This window comes from Neophocaena asiaeorientalis, unplaced genomic scaffold (genome assembly GCF_003031525.2).
Source record: "Neophocaena asiaeorientalis asiaeorientalis breed wild unplaced genomic scaffold, Neophocaena_asiaeorientalis_V1.1 scaffold226, whole genome shotgun sequence".
Lineage (NCBI taxonomy): Eukaryota > Metazoa > Chordata > Mammalia > Artiodactyla > Phocoenidae > Neophocaena > Neophocaena asiaeorientalis.
In genome coordinates this window covers 11,939,113-11,949,649 of record NW_020173037.1, presented here as the reverse complement: position 1 = coordinate 11,949,649, position 10,537 = coordinate 11,939,113, and the positions used below count along the sequence as shown (strand labels likewise).

The 10,537-nt window shown below is 40.7% G+C and overlaps 1 protein-coding gene across 1 annotated transcript in view; it reads left to right on the top strand.

The window, feature by feature from the left end:
* Nucleotides 1–7,021: 7,021 nt before the first annotated feature.
* MYBL1 (MYB proto-oncogene like 1) overlaps nt 7,022–10,537 on the top strand; it is a 32,008-nt gene continuing 28,492 nt past the window's right edge. The window contains exon 1 of the mRNA XM_024742592.1: nt 7,022–7,109. Within this exon, the coding sequence (XP_024598360.1) occupies nt 7,090–7,109 (20 nt within the window). The 5' untranslated portion in view covers nt 7,022–7,089. The remainder of the gene's footprint in view (nt 7,110–10,537) is intronic.

Sequence of the window (10,537 nt, the reverse complement as noted above, 5' to 3'; positions counted from 1 at the left end):
GGGAAGCCCCTCATCTCTTGATTTATCAACTTTAGACAGTATTTGATTCCTCCATTATGAAGGCTGAGTCCCATTGCTCTTTTTAGGTTTTCTTTATAACTTTATATAATGTATTGAATAAAGTCTCTGTTTATTGAGCCATCAACTTTAGACATTACCTCTTAACTCTCCATTATATAAAATGAGGAAATTAACATTTCTATACTTTATCATGTGCCTTATCTTTCCATTCTACTTCCTTTTATTAGCTATACTATTACTTCTATGTTATCAAGGTTTATATATTCAAAATATGTTCTGTAGCCATAACTGCTTTAAAGTATAGTTTGACTAAGCTAATAAACAGCTGAGGTGATCTTAAATGTCAAAATGAGAAGGACTTTTTTTTTTTCTGAGACGCCGACTAGAAGTTGGAGCTTTCCCAAGGCAGATATTGTAATTTAAACAGATTTATGTTTTAAAAGATCCCACAGGTGGCCAAGTGGAGGATATACTGGATTGGGATGAGAGATCAGTTAAAGACTTGCTGTAACCAGATAAGAGATGAAAGATGGGAGCTTGAACTGATCCACTGGCAGTGGGGATGGAGCGAAGAGGATAATGGAGAGTAAAAGAGTCAATCCAGACTCTCAGGTTGTGATGTGAGAGGCTAGATGGTGGTGCTACTAAATTGGAATTGGATGCAGGAGTAATTACACATTGGTGGGTAGGAAGTGAATCCCATTTTTGGACGTGTTGAATTTTGGGTGTTTAGTGCTTCCAGATGGAGAGAGATGGAGTTCAGGAGAGGGGTGGGGATTGGAAGTAAAGATCTGTGAATCATAGGATATGACTGAAATCACAGGAGTAGATGAAGTGTAAAGTGAGAAGAGCGCTAAAGATGCAATTTGGGGGAATGCCAACTTTTAAGGAGCAGGCAGAACAGAGACTAGTGGAGGAGTCTGAGGGATGGAAATCATGGAGGTGATGTCACAGAAAACAAGGGATGGAAGTTTCAAACAAAAGGGAGTAATGATGTCAAATGCTGTAGAAAGTTCAGGCAAAATTGATTTCCTTCTTCAAGTGTCCATTGGTTTTATAGCCACAATTTCAATGGCATGATGGTGGTAAAGGTTAGATTGTGAAAGGACTGAAGACTAATTGGATAGTGAAGTCAAGACAACTTTTAAGAAGTTTGAGCCAAAAAAAAAAAGTTTGACTGAAAGGGAAGAACAGAATACTGCAGATACAGGGTTAAGGGAAGGATGGGTGGATTTTAGATAATTTTAGATAATATTTAGATCAATATTTTCAACCTTACTGGAGCCAATATCCCCTTTTTATAACAATATATTCTAGTCCCTATACTCTACTAAAATAAAATACATAGATAACTTATAATTTTTTTAAAGAAAATTTAATGCTCTACCTATAATATGAGGAGAAACAGAAGAGATTTATAATAAAACCCCTCTCAAGCACAACTAATCTAACTGATACATACGTAGACTCACCATGAACTCAATAGCTACAAATACAGATATCAGTGGGCTGTATTAGCAACTTAAAATCTTGAGTGTCTTAATACCTTCAGTGGTGTGATTTTCTAAAATAGGTAAACAACTCTTGCTTAAGTCTGAATAAAATAAAATACAATCTTCCCCCGGTTTATATAGTACTGTGTTTCTGGAAATATTCAGTGTATTTCAAAACAGTAAAAAATCCCCCAATACTTGTGTACTTCTGTTTATAAGTAAAAAGGAGTTGGTTCTAGGCTAAAATAATTATCACCAGGCTTTTCACTTACTGTCTGGTTGAACTTTGAATGGAACTCAACATAATTCTTCCTTGTGTAGGAGTCTCAGGCACTGCAAGAGTCTTATGTTCCTAGGCCTGGCACTCTAAATGGCAGTAAGGACCTTCAATAACCAGAAATTCCCCTAAAATTTCCCAAATTCACTGTTCCCTTTGGGACTGCCTGGATGTGCTAGACCAGAGGAGAAGAGGAGGCTGAAATAAAGCCAAGATAGATTATTGTCCCTGATACAGTGGGAGGTGATAAAATTGAGAGTAGAGGTAGAAAATTTAGGATTTAAGAGGACAAGCACACACATTCATATCTTGGCAGATGTCATGTTTCCCACAGATCAGTGATAGCTCTGCCTTAAGGATTTTGTGATATGCCGGTAAATTCTCTCTCTTTTTCAATGCCCTGAGTACCCTCTCCCTTAACTTGGAGTTCCTATCCTTTGTTTAAAGCCTTCAGCTAGTAGGCTCATTTGCTGTAAGTAAGGGCTAAATTTTGAACACTATGAAATATTTCTTTTTTGAAGAGAAAGCACTATTTTTATTATGATAGGCCAAAAGTGTTGAAAATTTCAGAGAAGATATATTAGTTTCCTATTCCTATTATTGTATTACTGCTGCTGTAACAAATTACCACAAATTTAGTGGCTGAAAACAACACCAAGGGGACTTCCCTGGTGGCGCAGTGGTTAAGAATCCACGTGCCATTGTGGGGAACACGGGTTCGATCCCTGGTCCGGGAAGATCCCACGTCGTGGAGCAACTAAGCCCGTGCGCCACAAGTACTGAGCCTGTGCTCTAGAGCCCGCGAACCGTAACTGCTGAAGCCCGCGCGCCTAGAGCCCGTGCTCCGCAACAAGAGAAGCCACCGCGATGAGAAGCCCGTGCACCACAAGGACGAGTAGCCCCCACTCGCCGCAACTAGAGAAAGCCCGCGCGCAGCAACGAAGACCCAATGCAGCCAAAAATAAATACAATTTAAAAAAATACAAAGTTATTATTCTAAGGTTCTGGATGTCAGAAGTGCAAACGGGATGTCCTTGAACTAAGGTCAAGGTGTCAGCAGGGCTGTGTTCCTTTCTGGAGGCTCTAGGGGAGAATCGGTTTCCTTGACTTTCTAGTTCCTAAAGGCTGCCTGCATTCCTTGGCCCATGACCCCTTCCTTCATTTTCAAAGCTAACATCATAGCATCTTCAATCTCCTCAGACTCTTCTGCTTCCATCTTCCACTCCTAAGGACCCTTGTGATTACATCGGGTCCACCTAGATATTCCAAACTCCCCTTGTCAAGATCCTTATTTAATCACATCTACAAAGTTCCTTTTGCCATTAAGGTAATATATTCACAGGTTCTGGGGATTAGGATGTGGACATATTTGGGGTGCCATTATTCTATCTACCAGAAAAGGGTAGAGCAAGGAATATTGGGTTGAAACTGGGACACTTTAAAACATTTTTTTTTCTCTTACAGTATTTTTTTTTTCTTGCAGTTCAACCACCCTTACTTTTGCCTTTAAAAGCCAACCTAAGAATTCTATAGCTGCTTACGTTAGTACGGTTTCTATTTATAATTCCCATCAAATTTAAAATAGCACCCTAAATGTACAGATTAGCAAAATATATTGGTGGTGGGGAGACAGATGTTGGACCATACATTTATGTATTCAAAGTAGCATTCTAAACCTGATTTTGGTTTTCGTATCAAATACGTAATATATGGTTTCATTATTCTGCCAAGGCGTATTTATTTAGCATTATCAATATTGGGACAAGTTTTACACACCATACTTGTGCTATTTCCTTGTGCCCAATTTTCCTCATTTATAAAGTGGAGGAAAGTAACGGTACCTATCTCATAGGGTTGTTACAATTATAGAAGTTGTGGCTATTACCAAAGACTAATGCATGCAAAGCACCTAGAAGGGCCTAGTAGTGTAACAGCCATTTAATGGCATTGTCTTAATATTACACTATATTTATTGGCTATATAATTGTTTTTTCCTGCTGATGAACCATTTAAACTAGCCTCAAAATGTGAATGCTTCCAAACTGGGGTTCTAATGGAATACACTACTATAAGCACTCAAGCACATCTTTTCTGCTTGTATTGAATTATATTTTAAATTTTTGTCAAAGGCTGTGCACACATTTACGGCTTTTGCTTGGTATTGCTTTCCAAAAGGATTATACCAGTTTCAATACTAACATCAAGGAATTATTCAAACTTTGTTGGCAGGATTTAGAAAAATTTTGCTACCTTAGTAGTCATAAAATCATGTTTCAAATCTGGTTTAATTTGTACTTGCTGCATCCCTGTAAGCATAAATATTTACTTAATGCATTTATTTATATTTTTCCATTCATTCTACAGTTATATTTATTGAGCATCTGGGTGTGTCACTATTCTAGGGACTGAGGATCTAACAATAAATAGAACAGACAAAAATCTACTTATGGGAATGGTTGATACAGCTCTATGAAAACTATAGTCTATTAGGTACTATATTAAACCAGCATAAGCTTTTCAAACTAAGTTAGCAAACCTCTGGAGTATTTGGCCTTTGCAGGAGGATAAGAGGCTGGTGCAGCCATGTGAAGGATGAGCATGGTGAACCTTCTGCTCATTTATTTAATAACAATGAGGCGATTTATTTAAAGATTTGGAGTAAGAAAATAATTTAAAAACTCATTTTTAAATATAAAAAATGAGTTTTCAAAGAAATTTCCAGCACTTGCCCCCAACCCCTGTCTCCCCTTGGTTTTCCCCCCTATACCTCTGTGGAAAGACTTGAGAAGCATTAACAGACTATTCAGAACTAACTCTTGGGGGCTGAGGAGTAAATGCATGACAAAGTTCCTTTGTTTTCAGCTTCTGGTGATTACAAATAAAGCCACTGTAAACATCTGTTTTCCAAAGTGGCTGTTTCAGCTGCATTCCTACCGGCAGTGTATGAAAAGTTATACTTGCTCAGCATCTTCATCTTCGCCAACACTTTTTACAGTCCCCCTCCCCCCATCCTAATAGCTGTGTAGTAGTACCTCATTGTGGTTTTACTTTGCATTTCTCTAATGATTAATGATGTGGAGCATCTTTTCATGCTACTTGTCTTTTTCGGTGAAGTGTCTGCTCTAATCTTTTGCCCTTTTTATTGCTTCTTTTTTTTCCTCATTATTGAGTTTTGAGATTTCTTTATATACTCTGAATTAAAATTCTTTATTAAATATATTTTGATTAAAAAAACACAAGTCACAGGTTATATTTGAGTATGTGTATTCAAATGACTGTGAACCACTTTAATTCCACACTTTGTTTTTTTTGGTAACTAAATGAATTTGCGATGTTATCTTTCTGAGGAATTATGTTTTTCTCTATCTCTAAAATGAGAGGGACTTAGTTTGCTGTCAAAATCTAAAACAACTCTCTTCAAGCTCTAAAAACGTATTCTGTATACCTTTTAGACTACAGCCTAAAATATAGTAGAAACTCTGCTTCCTGTTAGGATGTAAATAAGCGGAGTGATGTGTGACCCAAGAGTAAAGAAAACACTGTTTTCAAACGACATTACTTTCTAAATTAGTTTTTTTTTTTAAGTTAGCTAGCAACACAGCAAGGAATGATTTGAAAGAAAAGCTGTTTTACCTTCCCAGAACCCATACCTTGAGAAAAAGGAACTATAAAAAGGCAGGTGTTTTAAGTTTTAGAAGTAGTGCATGCAAGCTCCTCTTAATTCACATTTGCACCTGCATCTCTTATTTGCAAAAATTGATGCGTAAACTTTCAAAATAGCAAAATGTAAGTTTGTTACAATATTAACCTGTGGTTTCGTGCTCCATGCAGTAGAGCATGTTACCTTGCAAATTTGTGTCCTTTACCATTTCTAATCCTTACTGTAGTTAATCTATTCTAACGCTACTTGAACTGAGCAGTTTGTAGTTATTAGACTTGAAACCTCTAGAGTAGTTTTAACCGCCAGAAGCTCCTCCAGTGCAGTTGCCCCGTCCTCCTGTCTCTCCTGAGAAGGAAGGTCACCTTCTACTGTTGACGACCGTACTCATTCATCTGGGCGAAATTCCCAGTCCGCTCCGGTCTTCCTGCACTCTTCTCCCGGATCAGGGCTCCTTCACCGCGCACAGCAGCTACTTCCTGTAGAGCCGGGGAGATTAAGCACTTTGGAGACCAGCCGCCGACCCGGATTATTTCCCTTTTCAGTTCCAAGCACGTGTTCAGCTAAAAACTTTTTCTCCTGTCACACTCCTGCTCATTCTTGATATTCGGTTTCCTGCTACGGTCTTCGCTAGTTCAGCAGCTACAATGTTTGGCAAAAATAGCTCGCAGTTTTGCTTAAACAATAACGGCCGCGCAAATTTTATGGTTAGATTTGTCTCAAGTCCGAAGACCGTGCCTCCTAACTAGTGAGGAGGGATGCACCCGAGGACTGAAGAGCTGAGGCCGAGAGAAGGCTGCGGGGACATGCCCTGGCAGGACAGCTCAACCCTCAGGGACACCGTCCGCTCACCCCGGGAAGTTTGGGCTCCCGCCGCCGCTTCCGGACACGCCTCTCCGCGAGCCTGGAACTCGCTTTCCCAGCAGGCCCCGCGCTGCCCTCGGCGTCCCGCCCCCTCGGGTGCGGCGCTCTGCGCGCTCCGGGTCCTGTCACTGCTGGACCCGCGAGCCTGGCCTGCGGCCCCACCCCCTGGCTCCCAGCTCCTTCCCCGACTCCCGCGGGTTCCAGTCCCGACTTCCAGCTCCCCAGCCCCCGCCCGCAGTCGCGCGCGCTCTCCCCGCCCCGCCCTCGTCCCCCCGCGTGCGGCCGCCACAGCCAATAAGATTAGGGGCCGCGTGCGCAGATTCAAACGGCGGCTCTTGAGGGAGGCTGGGCGCGAGATTCGGCGGTGCGGACAAAACCCTGCAGGAGGCTGTGATCCCTGCCGGGCTGTTCGCTGCGGGGAGAGGGCGGGGGTCGGCGCCCGCGGCGGAGCCGCGCTGGGACAGCGGCGAGGAGGCTGAGAGGTGGCGGGAGGGGCCGGCGGAGGGCGGGAGTGCGCCTGCTGACATGTTGGGGGCATCCGTGACCGGGCCGGGCCGGGGCTAGGAGCGGCGCTACGGACCGGGGGCGGGTCGCGGTCCGCGCCTCAGTCCTTCTGTCCTGCGCTGCCGGGGACGTGCGTTTCGCACTCGGTCGCCGCGGAGAGGGACCTCGGAGAGGGAAGCGGAGGGAGGGTCGGGGAGAAGGAGCGTTAGCCTGAGGCTGGAGGAGGCTGAACTGCGTCCCCGCCCAGCCCGCGCCTATGCGGTACTTGAAGGATGGCGAAGAGGTCGCGCAGGTGGGTGACATCCCTTTCGCCCGGGCCCGTCGGCACAGTGTCGGCTCAGATTCCCTTTCCTTTCCCGCTGCTTCTGCACCAGGCCCTCCCCAGCCGGGGCAGAGGTTTTCTTCCCGCTGCTCCACAGCCGCTTCGGCCCGCTGGCCTCAGCGCAGCCGTGACGTGTGGAGTTGGGGACCAGTGTGTTTCAGACTCAGAAAGTGACTAACAGATGCCCAGGTTGCTCTTTTGAGTCGACTTTCCCCACAGCGCACATCCAGACCCCCAAACGCTCACAGCCACTTCTTGGTGGGAGTTGACAGGTAAGTCTGTGCGCTTTCAGGGAATACGCTCCGCAGATGAAAGTGGAAGTGTCCTGCCTGGACGACCTGAAAATGGTGTTCAGAGGGCCGCTTTTTCTCTGAATGACTGGGCCAGTTAAAAATAGGAACTTTGTGATAAACCTGGGTGGGGACCCCTCTGCCGTCTTTGCTCCCTTGAAAGGTGTGGAAGTCCTCTGAGGAATAGCTGAGGAGAAAGGACCTTTTTTGATGTTTACTGTAATTACCATACCCATGTTCTCAGCTTTATGTATGTATTTTTAATATCTTCTACTGGGAAGATGCCACACTGTTACCACCAGTAGCTTGATCTTAAAATAAAACAATGTGTTTGAGTCACTTAATATTTTGTGTGTCTGTTGGGCTCTGACTGTGCCTAAGTGTTGCAACAAGGTAGGACATGTTTTTTTGGAAAACTTGCTAGGATGAATTTACGCTTCTCATTTTTATTTATGTCATTATAGTAGCTACTCCTAAATTGTGTGTAGGAATTATTTAGATGACAGAAAACCTACAGTACCCTTTAGTTGTCAGTATTATTAAATAAACATGAAAAGATGTTTGACAGGATTTCCAAATGGCTTTATGTATCTAGATCCACAGCCTCAAAGTCTCAACTGGAGGTGTATTTCCCAAGTTGAAATTTAGTACTAGCTTCATTCACTGCAGATTACTGTTAAAAATTGGCAATAAGTACACATAGTGTTTGTTGCTCTTCATTTATTAAGTATCTGCTGCATGTAAGGTATCTTTTGCAGAAATCAGCATAGAATGTAGTTAAGTCTTTGTTAGATTATTACTTTGTAGCAACTACAGAATAGATCAAACTCTTGAGGTGGAACAAATGTACACACACACACACACACACACACACACACACACACATTCTCTAGAAGAGGCTTTTCAACCTAGGCACTTGATATTTTGGATCAGATAATTCTTTGTATTGGGAAGGCGGGGTGGGAGGGATACTGTCCTGTACTTTGTAGAATGTCTAGCGGCATCCCTGGCCTCTACCTGGTGGATGCCAGTAACACCCCACTTCCCCCAGGTGTGATGACCAAAAATGTCTCCAGACATTACCAAATGTCTGTTGGGGGCCAGAATCACCCAGGTGAGAATTATTACTATAGAACATCAAGGACCTGACTGACTTCTCAGTCTTCAGAAAAAATAGATATTAAAATCTCCTGTAACTATAATTACTGAGGTATTGATTTAGGCCTTTTCTTTTGAATTTTTAAATATACGTTCATTAAGTGAGGTGACAAGTGGATATTGTCAAGTCAATAACAGGAGTTAGTTTATATTCAATGTGTGGCATTATCTACTTTTCAGTATTGATGTTAATCTTATTTGAAACAGTTTCTTGGCTAATTCTGTCATTAGCAGTTAGTTATGGTTAGACATGGATGCTTGAATGTCAGAACCCTGCCTTCTCCAGTTAGTTTTTCTGTCCATAATTTGCATATGCTTCATAATAATAGGCTAAGAAAGAAGTGATTTAATGATTAATTTGCCTGTATAAGTTGTTTTATTGACAATACTGTGAGCTTTGAGATCTAAACATTAATTGCACTGTTGACTTTTATTCCTGTCAGCTGTATAAATTAATTGAAATGTATTACAGAATGATTGAAAGAGTCATAAGTCTGGAGTAGTTAAATGTGGTGGGGTGAAGGTACACTCCCTATGGGAGTATACAGGTAGAAGATGTGATGAGGAATTATCATCTGTGAATGGTGTATTTCTTAGGGTCTTCATACTTGAATGTGTTTTGTGCTCTAAATTATATTTCTTGTATAGGTAAATATGACTTATTTATCTTAGAAAATAATAGGATGTGAAATGTTTTGAAGGATAAATAATCTATTGGGCAAAGTCTAGTCTCATGCCTTTAACTAAATATCTTAATAATAAATATGAACCTAATTTATAGTTGAATGAAAAAGGACATAATTCAATCACTTTAAAATCTCCACTATACAACCATTTAAGTATTTGATTGAAAACTATACTCGCTGTATAAAAGTTTTGCATAAAACTACAGGCATAAATCCTGTAATAACCTCTGCTGTATGATCTGAAAAAAAAAGGGAGTAAAAAATGTTACCTCAGGTTTAAACAACTAAAGGATGTTAGCTCTTTTGATCTTTAAGATAGCTACAGTATCTCTGATCTGGATTTACATAAAGGAAAAGGTTTATTTGGTGTTGTGACTTTAAATAGTTTTTAGATCCCACTGGGGGTTTTAATGACATAATTTACAGGCAATACTAAAATTGGTATATCTGTTATTAACATGTATTTGATTTTTAACCATATTTATGTATTAAGTAATTAATTTTAGGTTTTAAAAGCCAGTTCTACTCTTAAAAATAAGCTTTAAAAAGTGTCATTTAGACGCTAGAAGGCCTGTTTAAGTAGGAACAGATTCAGGTATTTACAGTTGAGATGACTGGTGACTATACTAAACTGGAAAGACAAAAGCCAGCTCTTTAGGTATGTGGTATGTGTGTTGTAGGAAGCAATTTTATTGTGTTGTTTCTAGTGAGATGGGTGTTGTGGGTGAAGAATACTGAAATAGGAGAACTGATTTTTAAATCAACTTTGTAATTAGCAATATTGTTTGGGGAAAGCAAGTAAACTCTATAGCCCTGTTTTTTGTCTGTTAATATAAGGGGTTTGGATTTTGTGGTCTATAAGGTACCATCTAGCTTTAATATAGTTCCTATTTTGAACTGTTTTTGTAATCATCTTTCCTCATTTAAAAATATACACACACTGATGGAATAAAATAGAAATGTTCTCGCATTGTTTTTGTTTATGGATAGCTAGGTAGAAATCCCTTCAGTATTTATTTCATTATTGCTATTAATGGTCAAATAGAGTCGAATTTGTCTTACTATAATGATGCTAATTTGCAGATTTGGGAATAAAATATTCATGTATGCAGTACATCGTATTAACCACTGGGTGGCCTGATTTCACTTTATTGACTCAAACTGGTAAATTTTCATCCCTTGAATTCGACTGAACTTAAAAAAAATTCACAGTTATTCTGTCAAGTCAGTATAATAAAGATGTATTTTTTGATTATGATAAAAA